Raw genomic sequence first — 21,187 nt, forward strand, 5'->3', positions numbered from 1 at the left:
GGCTGTTACTCAAGGTGAGACCTACAACCATTAACATTTTCTGCCATTTGCTATAGGGATCTTACTGACAAGATTATCATAGAAATGTTTACATGGTAGGACTCAAAATCCAAATGCAAGTTTCAACAATTGTATATGGGAAGTGTTCTAGTAGGACTAAATACTTTGGAAATAGGTGCACTGTTCTATGTTTCAATAAGCTTGCAGTGTCAATGCATAATGCTATGGAACTGATGGGAGTGTCTGGTGGACTAAATATGCATAGAGCTCTAACAGCCACTGACTGAAGGAGGCCCTTTGAAGCAGAAACATCAGTGTTGGAACCCACCAAAGAAGCAAGAATAAGAAGTGTGAAAAAGTGAAGGAAGGAAGAACAACACAGGAAACAAGATGAATATGGACCTGGGATGCATTAATGCCATTCAAATTTAATGGAAAATGCAAGTTTTAACTTCAACATTCCGAAAGTTAAATTATTTCATGTTCTGGTACACTTTGGCTAAAAACTTTTGAAGATAAAGGGCTGACATTTTGTATAGTGTCTTAAAATATGCTCAACTAAAAAGTAAGACTACTCTTGTGGCTTAACTTTGAAAATAAAATATTGTTTTGAAGAGAAACCCTGAATTCATTTCCAAACTTTTTGATAATCATACTTAAAAAATTTTTGTACCACCGTTTATGACAGCAGCATCTTTTCAGTAATCTGCTTTAGAGATAATAGTGTAAAGAACTTACAGGAAAAAAACAAACCTTCTACTTTGTTTGTATTTTGACTAATGTGTACCTATGATATACATAAATAATTAGCATGGCTTACTTCACTTGCAACAAAGAATACAATTAAGTGTTAGAGCTAAAGCTGTGGTTCATACATAAAAATGTTCCCAAACTATGTCTTAAAAGATAGTAAGCTTTATATGGGCTTACAAATCTTACTCTTTGAGTTACACTGTTTAGAAAACTGACAATTTTTTCAAGGTTTCCCCTTGTATTCATGGACTTGGCCCCTTAAACATGCATGCATGTCTGAAGGTACAGGCATTGTTATGAAATACATGAAATGTATTCGCAGTTGTAAACATGGACAGCTGTGAAGAAATTTCATGTACTACACAAATGGTGAGCAGTGTAAGAATGGGGACTACAAAACTTCATTTATCTACTGTTTTCCAATAATCTACGAATTCATCAAAAAGATGGTTTTTGTGAAAAGGTGCAAACAGGGTATGTTCGACACTTCTTTACAACTACTGTTCCCTATTAAAGCTTCAAAATCAGTCTCATTCGACACAACATGTTTTAAGGCAGTCCCATCCCCCCTTCAAAGAATAACTTTACTTTCCAATATGGGCTAACAATACCAAATAAATTGAAGCAAATTACCCAGAAAAATCGTACTGCAAATAAACTTTTAACTTTGGCCTCTTATATTCATTGATTAAAGGCATGATGAACACTAAACTTTGGACACGCACATTAGCAACACAAGGTTTCCCAATACAAATACCATTCACGCACTCCTTCCCAAATTTCTGCAGAATCAGTTCAAACATGATCTTCATAAAAATTACAAAAATAGATGACATTCAATTTTCTTTTAGCAAATCTGTTTTCCATAATTTCAAACTAATCATGGTTGGGAGGAACATGTTTTCAAGCATCCATATAATCATGTTTGATTTTCCAACGTGTGCTAACAATACTGAAAATGGCGGATAGATCTGAGGGAATGCACAATGGCTGTCATCCATGTTTTGTTTCATGTGGATTTTATTTTTAAATTAACAAGTAATGTCTTGCTATATTGCGCTGGTCTATGGTGACATTGTCACTACTGGTTGAAGAACATGAACCAGCAACCCCAGTGCCACAGGGGCCATGCCTGATAGCTTTGAAATACCAGCCATGCGGGTTTTCTTCATCCAGGTTCCCAAGCCTGTAATTTGGTTTCTTAACTTAGTTTAAAAAGTTTTGTGGCAGTACCTGTCTCCTCACAAAGCCATTAGCTACGTACATTATCTCCAATTCTCAGATCTGTAAGAGTATCTCACATAGGTAGCAAGCAAAAAGTAATAATTTTGATTTTAAACTTCTTAACATTTCAAAATTTTTGACCACTTTCTGCAGTTCATTTTCTGGAAATACATACTGTCAGCCAGATGATGGCACTGAAGGAACAGAAAGTGTGAAAATTAGGTGTTGTTCTGACACTCAACAAGCATCCTGTCTTTTGAGCCAATAAAATCGATGAGCTGTGGTAGGCAGCATGCAAGATGGCGTAAACTGTAAGCAGTGTCACCACAGACCAATGTAATACAGTGAGACAGTACTGGTCAATATACATATAACAAATATGTGCAACAAAATATGGTCAACGGGTTTTGAAATGTAGCCCATTGCCTTGATAAATACCTGTAAATTTCTCCGTCATTTTCAGGTGTTGTTAGCATACATTAGAAAACTGAACAAGATTTTCTGGATGCCTGAAAACATGCGATTTCCAACTGTGATTAGTTTGAAATCAATTAAGGACACAGATTTGCTGAAAGTAGACTAATTGTAATTGTTACTGGAAAACTTTATGTTGGTAAGTTGTTGTGTTCAAAGTTTCATGTTAATCAACGAGTATAAGAAGCCAAATGTGCAGTGCAATTTTTCCAGCTGAATTTTTTAAATTTTTGTGGCACTGTTAGCCCATATCAAAAATTAAACCGACTGTTCTAGTAGGGCACACCCTGAAATATGATTTTTGAATCTTTAATAAAAAATGGTTTATGTAAAAGTATCAAAGATGCACTGTTTTTACCTTTGCACAAAATTTGTCATATTTTCAACAAATTTGAGACTAATGGAAAAAAAGTAGTAATAGAATGAAATTTTGTAACCCACACCCTTGTGCTACCAGCCTGTTATGCATTTAGTTTCATCATGCATTTTCTCTATGAGATATAGGTATCCGAAGTTTACAATTTTTCCCTCTTTCCTTTTTTTCCCCTCCATGCTGTAATTAATTGTTTCAAATTATCTAGCATTTTTAGCTGGCATTGAATAATCAAAAACATCTTTTTTGTGGTTAAAACCATGTCTTTCTACTGAGTTCAGTTTGGAAAATTTTTATAGAACATAGGATTTTTGAGGTAGCAAGTCAAAAATCTTTGACTTTGCACATAATTTATGCAGTATTGGACAGTGGTACATAAATGTTGTTAGGTTACTACATGCCAAGTTTCTCATTTTCATATCTTTAGTCCCTGACATATAAGGAGCCATACTTTGTGAAATTTTTTTGGGTACTTTTCTTTTTGGGCGATTTTGTCAAACATTCTCTGGTTGAATATGGATTGTAAAATTCTTTTCATTATTACTCTTAAGATAATGCATAAAATTGAACAAGAAGGGCAAATTGCATTTTTGTCAACAAAATATTGCCCGAGATATAATAGCTCAAAGTTGCCAGAAAATCACACTCACTCTGCGCAAATTCAAGCACGGAGTCAAACAAGTGATCATATCTCAACCAGTATTGCTTTAATGAACATTACTAAATTTTACCAATGATCACTGGAGATGTGAAAATGTTCACATAAAACTGCATCAACACCCATAGTGGCTGATCAGGAAAATGTTCCAAAATTAGGCGATTTGAAATGGAATGACACTACAGCCCTGAGGAGGTGCAGAAAATTATAAATTTCTGAGCAGGTCCAAGTCCCTGTGAGAGAGGTGGCATAATAGTGGACTGTACAGTCCACAGCAGGAGCAGCGCCAGGACCCAACAATATTGGGATGTCCAGCACTTGAATTCAGGTCGGTCTGCTCAAATTTGGACATAATATGCAAGGCAGAGAAAACACCTTTCTACATCTACATCTACATTTATACTCCGCAAACCACCCAACGGTGTGTGGCGGAGGGCACTTTACTTGCTACTGTCATTACCTCCCTTTCCTGTTCCAGTCGCGTATGGTTCGCGGGAAGAACGACTGTCTGAAAGCCTCCGTGCGCGCTCTAATCTCTCTAATTTTACATTCGTGATCTCCTCGGCAGGTATAAGTAGGGGGAAGCAATATATTCGATACCTCATCCAGAAACGCACCCTCTCGAAACCTGGACAGCAAGCTACACAGCGATGCAGAGTGCCTCTCTTGCAGAGTCTGCCACTTGAGTTTGTTAAACATCTCCGTAACGCTATCACGGTTACCAAATAACCCTGTGACGAAACGCGCCGCTCTTCTTTGGATCTTCTCTATCTCCTCCGTCAACCCGATCTGGTACGGATCCCACACTGATGAGCAATACTCAAGTATAGGTCGAACGAGTGTTTTGTAAGCCACCTCCTTTGTTGATGGACTACATTTTCTGAGGACTCTCCCAATGAATCTCAACCTGGTACCCGCCTTACCAACAATTAATTTTATATGATCATTCCACTTCAAATCGTTCCGCACGCATACTCCCAGATATTTTACAGAAGTAACTGCTACCAGTGTTTGTTCCGCTATCATATAATCATACAATAAAGGATCCTTCTTTCTATGTATTCGCAATACATTACATTTGTCTGTGTTAACGGTCAGTTGCCACTCCCTGCACCAAGTGCCTATCCGCTGCAGATCTTCCTGCATTTTGCTACAATTTTCTAATGCTGCAACTTCTCTGTATACTACAGCATCATCCGCGAAAAGCCGCATGGGACTTCCGACACTATCTACTAGGTCATTTGTATATATTGTGAAAAGCAATGGTCCCATAACACTCCCCTGTGGCACGCCAGAGGTTACTTTAACGTCTATAGACGTCTCTCCATTGATAACTACATGCTGTGTTCCGTTTGCTAAAAACTCTTCAATCCAGCCACACAGCTGGTCTGATATTCCGTAGGCTCTTACTTTGTTTATCAGGCGACAGTGCGGAACTGTATCGAACGCCTTCCGGAAGTCAAGAAAAATAGCATCTACCTGGGAGCCTGTATCTAATATTTTCTGGGTCTCATGAACAAATAAAGCGAATTGGGTCTCATACGATCGCTGTTTTCGGAATCCATGTTGATTCCTACAGAATAGATTCCTGGTTTCCAAAAACGACATGATACGCAAGCAGAAAACATGTTCTAAAATTCTACAACAGATCGACGTCAGAGATATAGGTCTATAGTTTTGCGCATCTGCTCGACGACCCTTCTTCAAGACTGGGACTACCTGTGCTCTTTTCCAATCATTTGGAACCTTCCGTTCCTCTAGAGACTTGCGGTACACGGCTGTTAGAAGGGGGGCAAGTTCTTTCGCATACTCTGTGTAGAATCGAATTGGTATTCCGTCAGGTCCAGTGGACTTTCCTCTGTTGAGTGATTCCAGTTGCTTTTCTATTCCTTGGACACTTATTTCGATGTCAGCCATTTTTTCGTTTGTGCAAGGATTTAGAGAAGGAACTGCAGTGCAGTCTTCCTCTGTGAAACAGCTTTGGAAAAAGGTGTTTAGTATTTCAGCTTTACGCGTGTCATCCTCTGTTTCAATGCCTTTATCATCCCAGAGTGTCTGGATATGCTGTTTCGAGCCACTTACTGATTTAACGTAAGACCAGAACTTCCTAGGATTTTCTGTCAAGTTGGTACATAGAATTCACTGAACGCTTCACGCATAGCCCTCCTTACGCTAACTTTGACATCGTTTAGCTTCTGCTTGTCTGAGAGGTTTTGGCTGCGTTTAAACTTGGAGTGAAGCTCTCTTTGTTTTCGCAGTAGTTTCCTAACTTTGTTGTTGTACCACGGTGGGTTTTTCCCGTCCCTCACAGTTTTACTCGGCACGTACCTGTCTAAAACGCATATTACGATTGCCTTGAGCTTTTTCCATAAACACTCAACACTGTCAGTGTCGGAACAGAAATTTTCGTTTTGATCTGTTAGGTAGTCTGAAATCTGCCTTCTATTACTCTTACTAAACAGATAAACCTTCCTCCCTTTTTTTATATTCCTACTAACTTCCATATTCAGGGATGCTGCAACGGCCTTATGATCACTGATTCCCTGTTCTGTACATACAGAGTCGAAAAGTTCGGGTCTGTTTGTTATCAGTAGGTCCAAGATGTTATCTCCACGAGTCGGTTCTCTGTTTAATTGCTCGAGGTAATTTTCGGATAGTGCACTCAGTATAATGTCACTCGATGCTCTGTCCCTACCACCCGTCCTAAACATCTGAGTGTCCCAGTCTATGTCTGGTAAATTGAAATCTCCACCTAAGACTATAACATGCTGAGAAAATTTATGTGAAATGTATTCCAAATTTTCTCTCAGTTCACTGCTGAGTCGGGAGGTTGGTAAAAGGAGCCAATTATTAACCTAGCTCGGTTGTTGAGTGTAACATCCACCCATAATAATTCACAGGAACTATCCATTTCTACTTCACTACAGGATAAACAACTACTAACAGCGACGAACACTCCACCACCGGTTGCATGCAATCTATCCTTTCTAAACACCGTCTGTACCTTTGTAAAAATTTCGGCAGAATTTATCTCTGGCTTCAGTCAGCTTTCTGTACCTATAACGATTTCAGTTTCGGTGCTTTCTATCAGCGCTTGAAGTTCCGGTACTTTACCAAGGCAGCTTCGACAGTTTACAATTACAATACCGATTGCTGCTTGGTCCCCGCATGTCCTGACTTTGCCCTGCACCAGTTGAGGCTGTTGCCCCTTCTGTACTTGCCCAAGGCCATCTAACCTAAAAAACCGCTCAGCCCACGCCACACAACCCCTGCTACCCGTGTAGCCGCTTGTTGCGTGTAGTGGACTCCTGACCTATCCAGCGGAACCCGAAACCCCACCACCTTATGGCGCAAGTCGAGGAATCTGCAGCCCACATGGTCGCAGAACCGTCTCAGCCTCTGATTCAGACCCTCCACTCGGCTCTGTACCAAAGGTCCGCAGTCAGTCCTGTCAACGATGCTGCAGATGGTGAGCTCTGCTTTCATCCCGCTAGCGAGACTGGCAGTCTTCACCAAATCAGATAGCCGCCGGAAGCCAGAGAGGATTTCCTCGGATCCATAGCGACACACATCATTGGTACCGACATGAGCGACCACCTGCAGATGGGTGCACCCTGTACCGTTCATGGCATCTGGAAGGACCCTTTCCACATTTGGAATGACTCCCCCCAGTATGCACACGGAGTGCACATTGGTTTTCTTCCCCTCTCTTGCTGCCATATCCCTAAGGGGCCCCATTACCCACCTGACGTTGGAGCTCCCAACTACCAGTAAGCCCACCCTCTGCGACCGCCTGGATCTTGCAGACTGAGGGGCAACCTCTGGAACAGGACAAGCAGCCATGTCAGGCCGAAGATCAGTATCAGCCTGAGACAGAGCCTGAAACCGGTTCGTCAGACAAACTGGAGAGGCCTTCCGTTCAGCCCTCCGGAATGTCTTTCGCCCCTGCCACACCTTGAGGCGACCTCCCACTCTACCACAGGTGACGGATCAGCCTCAATGCAGGCAGTATCCCGGGCAACCACAGTCGTAGTCCGATCGGGGGATGCGTGGGACGAGCTGGCCGTCCCCGACAAACCCCCATCCGGAACCCCACAGTGATGCCCATTGGCAACAGCCTCAAGCTGTGTGACCGAAGCCAACACTGCCTGAAGCTGGGAGCGAAGGGATGCCAACTCAGCCTGCATCCTTTATTGTTTGTGTATGCAGTATGAATAATTTACTGAGCAGTTTGCACATACAATTTCAACACACTAATGCTCAACATACAAGATGATAGAAGATGATACTGAAAATCATGTTCAGCTTTTTGAATTTGGAACTTTGGACACATTCATCCATGGTTAGTGCGGAAAGGAAAGATACAAAGCACTCAGACTGGTAGCTGTTGCTTTGTGGAAGCATTAAGGTGGCCAAATGGCATTCAACAAGAAGAGCACCTTGTCCTCAACATAAATGTAGAACATTACAGATGTAAGAAGCTGGGTCACAAATGTGAGGACTTTAAATAAAAATGAATGTATTACAGTTGTGGGAAATAGGGATGCATACTGAGTAACATTATCAGCACATAATCAGGCACATAGGTGAACAAGGAAGAAGATGTATGGTCAACACACCAATTGTTCCCTGCCTAAATCGCGGATTGCTGTTAGTTCACCGAAAATGTCATTATGATAGGGGAAGGGGGAGAAGAGGAAGGCTGCTGGGCACTTGGCTGTCAACAGCACAAAAGTTTGTGAGGAAGGTGGGTCTCGTTGAACAAGATGAATACCAACAAAGGAAATCATAGCCCAAGATTAGAAAACCTGACCCCCATGTAATGGAAATGTGTGAGGAGGAAGAGGAGGAGGAGGAGGAGGAGGAGGAGGAAGAATAAGAAGAAGAAGATTTTAATAAAATGCAAAAATTTGACCCTGAGCTTCCTTAGAAATTGATATTGCTGTATAAATTATTGACACACCCTCTTAAAAACTCCTGATGGGTTGCACATAATTCCCACTACCTCAGCAATTTATGAATGTGTTTGATAAATGCAGTATTTCACAAAACACTACACAAAAATAGTCCTGTGGCGTTTAACAGCATAATAAAGTCAGCCACTTCACAGAGGTGTTGTCAGACTGCTTGGCCCCAATGTGGCACAGCACCATCCTGTCCGCACAAGATATGGAGAGTCTTCCAACACTACAACCAACAGCACTCACAACTATTGTAAATAGTTATGTCTATTCAACCAAGGAGATAGAGCAAAATGTCCAATCAGGCTATCTATCCAAGCATTTACCAAAAGAATGTTCCTGATGAGCACATTCACAAAAGTAATGAGACTTTTCACATGCCAACTGGCAACAGTTTTAGATGCTAAATACTCTGTGTCTAACAAAAATAGCTTCATCTGCAGACACTATCAATTCACACTGTTTAAGCTCTGGCAATCACTTGGAACAATCTTATATTTTCAAAATGTGGATCTTTTATTTACCTTAGATATGCAAGCTGTTTTTATCTGCACGATTCCAGGTGAACGAATGAGAGACACAGAATTCACAAGATAGTGCGCTGATGTTGGTGGAAGGCATTGTTTTGAAACCATGAATTATCTATCCCTTCATCAGATACTGGGATTGTCTGTTAATTCCCTTCTTATGTTGGTCTATACAAGTGTAAACAAGGAAGTTTGTCCCAAACACTGCTCAGGAACTATAAGGTGTTAACTGCTGGTACCCTCGGTTTTGAGAAATGTTGAGCTCACTATCTTCTTGCACTCCCAGAATTTCATCATTGTACTCTGCAAGTGATGTGTTAGACTGTTAGACAACAGTTTGTGAAATTGTTCACAGTACATGACAAAATCTAGTACACATGCAATTAAGTGTTGCCAAGCAGAACAACTACAGCACAGCATGACAGCAACTCAGTAAGGTAGAACACTGCCAGACCCATATGGGCCAGTTGGTTTACCACACAGTAGTAGCAGATTTTTGTCATTTTATAGCTGTAGTTCAATAACAGCAAATTTCCAACCAATGGTTAATGTGCAAATTGAGCTCAGTTTGACATACTTACTCAGTTACGCCAAAGTATATATATATATATATATATATATATATATATATATATATATATATATATATATATATATATGGTTATAATAGAGGGAAACATTCCACGTAGGAAATATATATCTAAAAACAAAGATGATGTGACTTACCAAATGAAAGTGCTGGCAGGTCGACAGACACACAAACAAACACAAACATACACACAAAATTCAAGCTTTCGCAACAAACTGTTGCCTCATCAGGAAAGAGGGAAGGAGAGGGGAAGACGAAAGGAAGTGGGTTTTAAAGGAGAGGGTAAGGAGTCATTCCAATCCCGGGAGCGGAAAGACTTACCTTAGGGGGAAAAAAGGACAGGTATACACTCGCACACACGCACATATCCATCCACACATACAGACACAAGCTATATATATATATATATATATATATATATATATATATATATATATATAAAAAAAGAAACAAAGATGAGGTGACTTACCGAACGAAAGTGCTGCCAGGTCGATAGACACACAAACAAACACAAACATACACACAAGTCACATCATCTTTGTTTTTAGATATATATATATATATATATATATATATAAAAAGAAACAAAGATGAGGTGACTTACCGAACGAAAGTGCTGCCAGGTCGATAGACACACAAACAAACACAAACATACACACAAAATTCAAGCTTTCGCAACAAACTGTTGCCTCATCAGGAAAGAGGGAAGGAGAGGGGAAGACGAAAGGAAGTGGGTTTTAAGGGAGAGGGTAAGGAGTCATTCCAATCCCGGGAGCGGAAAGACTTACCTTAGGGGGAAAAAAGGACAGGTATACACTCGCACACACGCACATATCCATCCACACATACAGACACAAGCAGACAAATAGGTCTGCTTGTGTCTGTATGTGTGGATGGATATGTGCGTGTGTGCGAGTGTATACCTGTCCTTTTTTCCCCCTAAGGTAAGTCTTTCCGCTCCCGGGATTGGAATGACTCCTTACCCTCTCCCTTAAAACCCACTTCCTTTCGTCTTCCCCTCTCCTTCCCTCTTTCCTGATGAGGCAACAGTTTGTTGCGAAAGCTTGAATTTTGTGTGTATGTTTGTGTGTCTATCGACCTGCCAGCGCTTTCGTTCGGTAAGTCACCTCATCTTTGTTTTTATATATAATTTTTCCCACGTGGAATGATATATATATATATATATATATATATATATATATATATATATATATATATATATATACACTTTTTTTTTTCGCACACAATTTGTATGAATCTCAATCAGAAACCTGTCACTCACCTTTCCACCTGGTAACTGACAGATGCCAAGGTATTTCTTATGTCCTCCACTCTCTTCTATATTCATAAGGTCATCTGTAACCAGTCCTGCACAGAGAAATGTAAACATATTGTAACACAGGGACAGACATGGTTTCATAAGTAATTTAGATTGACCTATCTAAAACAAGGAGGTGATAGATGTTGAAAATTATTAACACATGAAAATGGATTCTGCTGTATATCATGCAAAAGCAAAGTGCAGGAGTGTGTCACAAGATAGTAAATAAATAAATACAATGAAATAATAAGCAACCAGTTGCATAAAAGGAAGTTAATTTCTTTACTGGTTTCAGGTATTTAGGGCCCTTCTTCAGAAGGTTGTACCTGTCACATTATTTGCGAGTGTCAATAATAAAGTGCATACAGCAAAATCCCATGGTCACGTAATTCACAGTACCTACATGCTAGTTTTGTGCAGATACTGTGAATTACATGACCATGGTATTTTGCAGTATGCACTTTATTACTGACACCCACAAATAGTGTGATGGATATAACCTTTTGAAGAAGGGCACTAAGTGCTCGAAACCAGTAAAGAAATTTAATTTCTTTTATACAACTGGTTGCTTATTATTTCATTATATATGACTACAATTGCTGAAGATGGATTAAATACTAGATAAATAAATAAATAAATACACAAAATAATGGCATTATCAATTTGGTAAACCAATATTATGCAATGCCTGATACTAAATTCTAAATTGTTTATCCTGAAAAATTTGGTGTTCATTTCTTAAATGCTCTTAAAAAATTGCACACTCAGTGCACACTTAGGTGTCAATGGTCAACTTTATTTCTTATTTTATACAGACTACTACTACACAATACATTGTTTAATTTTTTGTATGTTGCCAAAGAAAACATGTCAAGCATTATCTCATACCAGTATGAATGTTTCTCCTTCTCTATAATATTTTTGACATTGTTGTTGTTGTGGTCTTCAGTCCTGAGACTGGTTTGATGCAGCTCTCCATGCTACTCCGTCCTGTGCAAGCTTCTTCATCTCCCAGTACTTACTGCAACCTATGTCCTTCTGAATCTGCTTAGTGTATTCATCTCTTGGTCTCCCTCTATGATTTTTACCCTCCACACTGCCCTCCAATGCTAATTTTGTGATCATTTGACGGCTCAGAACATGTCCTACCAACCCGTCCCTTCTTTTTGTCAAGGTGTGCCACAAATTCCTCCCAAATTCTATTCAATACCTCCTCATTAGTTATGTGATCTACTCATCTAATCTTCAGCATTCTTCTGTAGCACCACATTTCAAAAACTTCTATTCTCTTCTTGGCCAGACTATTTACTGTCCATGTTTCACATCCATACATGGCTACACTCCATGCAAATACTTTCAGAAATGACTTTCTGACACTTAAATCTATACTCGATGTTAACAAATTTCTCTTCTTCAGAAACACTTTTCTTGCCATTGCCAGTCTACATTTTATATCCTCTCTACTTCAACCATCATCAGTTATTTTGCTCCCCAAATAGCAAAACTTCTTTACTACTTTAAGTGTCTCATTTCCTAATCTAATTCCCTCAGCATCACCCAACTTAATTCGACTACATTCCATTATCCTCGTTTTGCTTTTGTTGATGTTCATCTTATATCCTCCTTTCAAGACACTGTCCATTCCATTCAACTGCTCTTCCAAGTCCTTTGCTGTCTCTGACAGAATTACAATGTCATTGGCAAACCTCAAAGTTTTTATTTCTTCTCCATGGATTTTAATACCTACTCCAAATTTTTCTTTTGTTTCCTTCACTGCTTGCTCAATATACAGTTTGAATAACATCGGGGAGAGGCTACAACCCTGTCCCACTCCTTTCCCGACCACTGCTTCCCTTTCATGCCCCTGAACTCTTATAACTGCCATCTGGCTTCTGTACAAATTGTAAATAGCCTTTCGCTCCCTGTATTTTACCCTTGCTACCATTAGAATTTAAAAGAGAGTATTCCAGTCAACATTGTCAAAAGCTTTCTCCAAGTCTATGAATGCTAGAAATGTAGGTATGCCTTTCCTTAATCTAGCTTCTAAGATAAGCCGTAGGGTCAGTATTGCCTCACATGTTCCAATATTTCTACGGAATCCAAACTGATCTTCCCCAAGGTCGGCTTCTACTAGTTTTTCCATTCGTCTGTAAAGAATTTGCGTTAGTATTTTGCAGCAGTGGCTTATTGAACTGACTGTTCGGTAATTTTCACATCTGTCAACACCTGTTTTCTTTGGGATTGGAATTATTATATTCTTCTTGAAGTCTGAGGGTATTTCGCCTGTCTCATACATCTTGCTCACCAGATGGTAGAGTTTTGTCAGGACTGGCTCTCCCAAGGCTGTCAGCAGTTCTAATGGAATGTTGTCTACTCCCGGGGCCTTGTTTCGACTCAGGTCCCTCAGTGCTCTGTCAAACTCTTCACACAGTATTGTATCTCCCATTTCATCTTCATCTGCATTCTCTTCCATTTCCATAATATTGTCCTCAAGTACATCACTCTTGTGTAGACCCTCTATATACTACTTCCTCCTTTCTGCTTTCCCTTCTTTGCTTAGAACTGGGTTTCCATCTGAGCTCTTGATATTCGTACAAGTGGTTCTCTTTTCTCCAAAGCTCTCTATAATTTTCCTGTAGGCAGTATCTATCTTATCCCTAGTGAGATAAGCCTCTACATCCTTACATTTGTCCTCTACCCATCCTTGCTTAGCCATTTTGCACTTCCTGTCGATCTCATTTTTGAGACGTTTGCATTCATTTTTGCCTGCTTCATTTACTTCATTTTTATATTTTCTCCTTTCATCAATTAAATTCAATATTTCTTATAATTTCTTCAATAATCAGCAAAATGGCTAAGCAGGGATGGCTAGAGGATAAATGTAAGTATGTAGAGGCTTATCTCACTAGGGGTAAAATAGATACTGCCTACAGGAAAATTAAAGAGACCTTTGGAGAAAAGAGAACCACTTGTACGAATATCAAGAGCTCAGATGGAAACCCAGTTCTAAGCAAAGAAGGGAAAGCAGAAAGGTGGAAGGAGTATATAGAGGGTCTATACAAGAGTGATGTACTTGAGGACAATATTATGGAAATGGAAGAGGATGTAGATGAAGATCAAATGGAAGATATGATACTGCGTGAAGAGTTTGACAGAGCACTGAGAGACCTGAGTCGAAACAAGGCCCCGGGAGTAGACAAAATTCCAGTAGAACTACTGACAGCCTTGGGAGAGCCAGTCCTGACAAAACTCTACCATCTGGCGAGCAAGATATATGAGACAGGCAAAATACCTTCAGACTTCAAAAAGAATATAATAATTCCAATTCCAAAGAAACCAGGTGTTGACAGATGTGAAAATTACCAAAATTAATAAGTCACGGCTGCTAAATACTAACGCAAATTCTTTACAGACGAATGGAAAAACTAGTAGAAGCCGACCTTGGGGAAGATCAGTTTGGATTCTGTAGAAATATTGGAACATGTGAGGCAATACTGACCCTACGGCTTATCTTAGAAGCTAGATTAAGGAAAGGCATACCTACATTTCTAGCATTTGTAGTATTAGAGAAAGCTTTTGACAATGTTGACTGGAATACTCTCTTTCAAATTCTGAAGGTGGCAGAGGTAAAATATAGGGAGCAAAAGGCTATTTACAATTTGTATAGAAACCAAATGGCAGTTATAAGAGTTGAGGGGCATGAATGGGAAGCAGTGGTTGGAAAGGGAGTGAGACAGGGTTGTAGCCTCTCCCCGATGTTATTCAATCTGTATATTGAGCAAGCAGTGAAGGAAACAAAAGAAAAATTTGGAGTAGGTATTAAAATCCATGGAGAAGAAATAAAAACTTTGAGGTTTGCCAATGACATTGTAATTCTGTCAGAGACAGCAAAGGACTTGGAAGAGCAGTTGAATGGAATGGACAGTGTCTTGAAAGGAGGATATAAGATGAACATCAACAAAAGCAAAACGAGGATAATGGAATGTAGTCGAATTAAGTTGGGTGATGCTGAGGGAATTAGATTAGGAAATGAGACACTTAAAGTAGTAAAGGAGTTTTGCTATTTGGGGAGCAAAATAACTGATGATGGTTGAAGTAGAGAGGATATAAAATGTAGACTGGCAATGGCAAGAAAAGTGTTTCTGAAGAAGAGAAATTTGTTAACATCGAGTATAGATTTAAGTGTCAGGAAGTCATTTCTGAAAGTATTTGCATGGAGTGTAGCCATGTATGGAAGTGAAACATGGACGATAAATAGTTTAGACAAGAAGAGAATAGAAGCTTTTGAAATGTGGTGCTACAGAAGATCACATAACTAATGAGGTGGTGTTGAATAGGATTGGGGAGAAGAGAAGTTTGTGGCACAACTTGACTAGAAGAAGGGATCGGTTGGTAGGACATGTCCTGAGGCATCAAGGGATCACCAATTTAGTATTGGAGGGCAGCATGGAGGGTAAAAATCGTAGAGGGAGACCAAGAGATGAAAACACTAAGCAGATTCAGAAGGATGTAGGTTGCAGTAGGTACTGGGAGATGAAGCAGCTTGCACAGGATAGATTAGCATGGAGAGCTGCATCAAACCAGTCTCCGGACTAAAGACAACAACAACAACGACAACAACAACATTTCTTCTGTTACCCAAGGATTTCTACTAGCCCTTTTCGCGTCTTTTTCACTTTTCGTAAAAACTCTTTTCTCTTATTTTGCTTTGTTTTATTATTATTATTATTATTATTATTATTATTATTATTATTATTATTTGCGTAACAACGCATATACGAAAAGAGCCGCGAAATACCTTTTATTAATGCTGTGCCCTGAATTTCTTTATAATCATTAATTTTCAACAAAACAGAATATATTGGGTTCTTATTGTTCTGTAACTGGCTTTCTATTAAAGGAACATTTTCCGTTACTGTAACTCACTATAAAAGTCAACATATCTTCCCTACTTTATAGTTATTGAAAATGAAAATTACTTTGTTATGAAATACTGATGTTACAGTTCACGAAGATTGTTCAACATCAAAATTTTGCAGTGGATTTTTGTTAAGAGTAAAACACCAATAATTACCACGACTAGCACAAGAACATGAGACTATTGTCGGAGAAAAATACGTTTTTACTATAATGTTTGCCAGACCAGAACTAAGCACAGCAAAATTCCTATTATGTTACGAAGGTAAATTATCTCTTTTGTACTGTTAGCAATATATTATCAGCAGCCCGCGTCAACCTGCAAAACACATCATAAAATCTGCTGCGCTGCTCTGCAAGTCCGGAAGCTGAAAAAGATGATTTTATTTCACTATTACCTTCCCGCTTCTTTGCGGTATGATCGATTTCTTTTTATGCAGTTTGAATGCGCCGCGGCAGCGGCTCGTTCGTTCGTAGCGCAGCTCTGCACCACGGATAATATTTAAATAACTGAAAATATCTCAAAAGGATGGGATAATATTACAAGCAAGCTACTACAAATAATAATGCAAGGTTTCATTAAATAACTCTATTCAAAACATTCAAATATGTTAACTAATACACACGTTTTACAATGATTACGTAATGGCGTACATCTGTTGACCATGACAAAAGAAGACTACATTAGCATTTACTGCAACGTCACAGGCTATCTTACTCGTACAACTCCAAGAAGAAGACAGAGAAATTAATGTTCGTTCTGCATTATTTATACTAGTGGTATTTTTTCATCTTTGTATGATATTTATCGTCTGTGCGGTTTCAGTACTCGCCGACACAGATATTATCTAAAATAAATAATAATAAAAAAAATACATAATTCCATACAATAACAAAACATGATACACAATATTTTCTCTTTACTACAAAATATGTCTTTTGCTAATAGACATTACACCCTCGTCTTTTTTACCTACTTGATCCTCTGCTGCCTTCACTACTTCATCCCTCAGAGCTACCCATTCTTCTACTGTATTTCTTTCCCCCTTTCTTGTCAATTGTTCCCTTATGCTCTCTCTGAAACTCTGTACAACGTCTGGTTTAGTCAGTTTATTCAGGTCCCATCTCCTTAAATTCCCACCTTTTTGCAGTTTCTTCAGTTTTAATCTACAGTTCATAACCAATAGATTGTGGTCAGAGTCCATATCTGCCCCTGGAAATGTCTTACAATTTAAAACCTGGTTCCTAAATCTCTGTCTTACCATTATATAATCTATCTGAAACCTGTCAGTATCTCCAGGCTTCTTCCATGTATACAATCTTCTTTTATGATTCTTGAACCAAGTGTTAGCTATGATTAGGTTGTGCTCTGTGCAAAATTCTACCAGACGGCTTCCTCTTTCATTTCTTTCCCCCAATCCATATTCACCTACTAAGTTTCCTTCTCTCCCTTTTCCTACTCTCGAATTCCAGTCACCCATGACTATTAAATTTTCGTCTCCCTTCACTACCTGAATATTTTCTTTTATCTCATCGTACGTTTCATCAATTTCTTCATCATCTGCAGAGCTAGTTGGCATATAAACTTGTACTATTGTAGTAGGTGTGGGCTTCGTGTCTATCTTGGCCACAATAATGCGTTCACTATGCTGTTTGTAGCAGCTTACCCGCACTCCTATTTTTTTTATTCATTATTAAACCTACTCCTGCATTACCCCTATTTGATTTTGTATTTATAACCCTGTATTCACCTGACCAAAAGTCTTGTTCCTCCTGCCACCGAACTTCACTAATTCCCACTATATCTAACTTTAACCTATCCATTTCCCTTTTTAAGTTTTCTAACCTACCTGCCCGATTAAGGGATCTGACATTCCACACTCCGATTCGCAGAACGCCAGTTTTCTTTCTCCTGATAACAACGGCCTCTTGGGTAGTCCCCGCCCGGAGATCTGAATCAGGAACTATTGTACCTCCGGAATATTTTACCCAAGAGGACGCCATCATCATTTAACCATACCATCATATTTTTGACATGGAAGTTGCAAAATAATGTTTGAGAAAATTACACCAAGAGAAATGCACATTACTGAACATTACTTATATAAAATATTAAGAACACAGAACAAAAGGTATTATTTGGATTACAGAACAGAAAGAGATTTCCAATGGAGAAATCAGTCCAGTCATTAACTGCTTCAGTGAGGGTATGTAAACATAATTGAATAAAATAACAGAAGGCCTGAATATATTCCTGCACAATTTATCTCTGCACATTTGTAAGAGGGTCCAGAAACTGCATACAGCTACCTCAGGCTCTAAGATATCCCCAATGTGGCAGCTAACACTCACAACATCAACATGTTGTAGTTTGATCGCATCTCGCACTTGATCCCCAATGACAACAGTTGGCATACAAGCATGATGCTGCTCAACAGAGCAGGCTGTAAGGTCTGAGTCATTGCGTGGCCATAGTTTTAGGACAGAGTGATGTTGGTCCTGTTTGAAAGCATCAAGCCTTGCTACTCAGCACATGAATGATGGCATTTATCTGTGTAATAGGGGTTTCTTGACAATGCATTTAGCCAGTGCCATGCTACAACAAAGCACAGTATTGAACTGCTTAAGGTCCACAACAGCTGCAGTGGTCCAGCATAGAGCCAATATTCTGGATGAAGCTGTACAGTTCATTACACCTGTGTGGACATGGTAATGGTCACTCTAGTTGTGCCCACACTGTGTGGACTAGAATCCAGCAGATCAATCTTCTAGTGGTGACTGCCATTACATTTTCACTATACCTTACTGGTTTCCCGTGACTGAGTGAGGCATAACACTATTTTTTTTCCACAGCTTGACCCACACACCGCTGCAATGTTGGTCACTTACACCTTGCACTCAGTTCAAAACATTCTGGTAGCCTGGATCTATTTTCGTGTTTTTGGGTCTTGCAGTTTTCACAACTGGTAGTGCATAATGGACAATGAATATGTCAGTGTGCTAGTTACAGTGTGTATTTACTACAGAGAATAAACTTTTAATCATTATGTATGAAATATAAAATATCATCTTCAGAAAATTGACTTGGTGAATGAGTATACAAAAATAATGAAGTATACATAACAGCAAATAAGTCTACAAAAATGAAATACTATAATATTTTAGAAAAAAAAAGCTGACACGAAAATCATATGTTTATAATCACCTGAGAATGAATTAAAAAATTGTTTGGAGAGTGACACTGTTGTCTGGGCAAAGAAAGAAGTATTACACTTGACAAAAAAAATTTAAATTTTTGTTTGTGACTGGTTTCTTTCACATGATTTGTTTTCATAGTAAACGATTTTTTATAGACTTGTTTTGTTCAATATTTAACCAAAAAGTGGAAAGTCTGTTTCAGAGAGAAAAATACACAAAAAAAATCACCATACATCAGGTGAGGTGTAAACTTGGTAAAAAATCTCAGAAGAAAATCCCATAAATTCATGAAAACTCATGTCCTGAGCACAAAAGGAAATGAGGAAAATTGTGTCAAACGGAACAATTCACATATCAAAAACCAAGTTGCAATAATCAATTTATGGAGCAGCTTTTTAAATAGTTTACGGTTAGTCACAACCATTATACACCACAATTTTGTACAAAATTTAATTTACTGCAGAAAGTAAAACCCTTGCGCTACAGATGAACATATTTGCATTTTGTTCAGTCCCGCGTCTGGCCATCCTGATTTAGGTTTTCCGTGATTTCCCTAAATCGCTCCAGGCAAATGCCGGGATGGTTCCTTTGAAAGGGCACGGCCGACTTCCTTCCCCATCCTTCCCTAATCCGATGAGATCAATGATCTCGTGTTTGGTCTCTTCCCACAAACAACCCAACCCAACCCATTTGCATTTCACCACATGAAGGGATTATGTATAAAACACACTGTGGTTCAACACACTTGCCTCTCGAACTAAAATATTGATAATTTCCATCCTACTTTTGTTTAGCATTTACAAACTCTCAAGAGCACACATGCACATGAAAAATCAAGTTCCTGACCACAAAAGCACAACAGAACCATTATACCATTAATATGTTTCATTCTACAGCAAAAGGAACCACATGATTTGGACATACTGGAAAATCCTTATTTGTGGGTTTAACCTGCAAACTGAATGTACAATAGATTATGAATAAGCAATGCATTAAAGTAGCAAATTATTTTATTTGCACACATTACAGATATTTTTGATATTAAAAAAAATCATTCTGTACATCACTGTGTGTCTTTGTGGACGGTATTTCTTGTGTGTACGAGTACTCCATGCCTCTCAGTACTTTGTTTTTCCTTATGTTTGAAAAAAAAAAAAAGTCTTGTAAAGTCTAAGTGTAAGACAAGTCACTTTTTGTGTTTGAGATGACCATTCAACTAATGAGCCTTGTGGTGGAATGATTACTACCAAACATTCACTGTAACTAATCATGAAATTCATTCTTCACAACTGTGTTTCTCATGTAGAATATGTGCAGAGAAGCACTCAGTGGCCAATACATGATGAGAAAGCTTCTCATAATATGAGTATTTCTCAATTAGCTTCAACTTTGCACCTGGGGATAAATTATATCCAGCTTCCAATATTCTGTTTATAATCTAAAGAAACAAATGGCTTATGCATCATGTGACTCAAATAATAAAGGAAAACTATATTGTCTTGTTTTTACAAGATAAAAGAAGTAGTCCATCTTGAATTTAATTCCCAACCAGTCATAGTTAACTGACATTTGAATGATAAACAAATAAGGTGAGGTACTACAGAAAAACTGGCCTACATTCTGGCAACCAAAGGCTTAGATTCTCCACCACGAAAACTCTCCTGCTACCCTAGCAATTGGTTCTGATAGTTTCTGGCCAAAAACAAAAGCCAGATAGCTTTGCACTCACAGTACTTACAAAATCTACCCCATCCCCCCCCTCCCTTGGTTTCCTAAAATGACAAACGAGTTATTCCCAGAACATTGGAGGCACTGGCACTGTGCAGTGGACCTTTGGAAGGAGTTTAGAAACGGTTTCCATGAGGAAATGAAGCAGCGAGACAAGTGAGTTACAATTACACATTATGGTCAGTGTCAGAGGGTATAAAGAAGAAAATCCAAGCAGCCCCAATATGAGCCTTAGTTTTTCAGATGTTAGTGGAATGCATATGACAGATGTCTTATTTGTAACCTTTCTATACTTTATTTATTCCTTTTTTTTGGGTGGGGGGAATAGGGTCACATATCTTCTGTGTCGAAACTTCCTGGCAGATTAAAACTGTGTGCCCGACCGAGACTCGAACTCGGGACCTTTTGCCTTTCGCGGGCAAGTGCTCTACCAACTGAGCTACCGAAGCACGACTCACGCCCGG

General features: G+C 39.0%; 1 protein-coding gene across 2 annotated transcripts in view; it reads right to left on the bottom strand.

The window, feature by feature from the left end:
- LOC126416623 (DNA polymerase lambda-like) overlaps window positions 1-21,187 on the bottom strand; it is a 155,118-nt gene that overhangs the window by 39,956 nt on the left and 93,975 nt on the right. For both annotated transcript variants that reach the window (XM_050084381.1, XM_050084380.1), the window contains exon 6: window positions 10,842-10,927. In XM_050084381.1, the coding sequence (XP_049940338.1) occupies window positions 10,842-10,927 (86 nt within the window). The remainder of the gene's footprint in view (window positions 1-10,841; window positions 10,928-21,187) is intronic.

The sequence above is a fragment of the Schistocerca serialis genome, chromosome 8 (genome assembly GCF_023864345.2).
Source record: "Schistocerca serialis cubense isolate TAMUIC-IGC-003099 chromosome 8, iqSchSeri2.2, whole genome shotgun sequence".
In the NCBI taxonomy this organism is placed as follows: Eukaryota; Metazoa; Arthropoda; class Insecta; order Orthoptera; family Acrididae; genus Schistocerca; species Schistocerca serialis.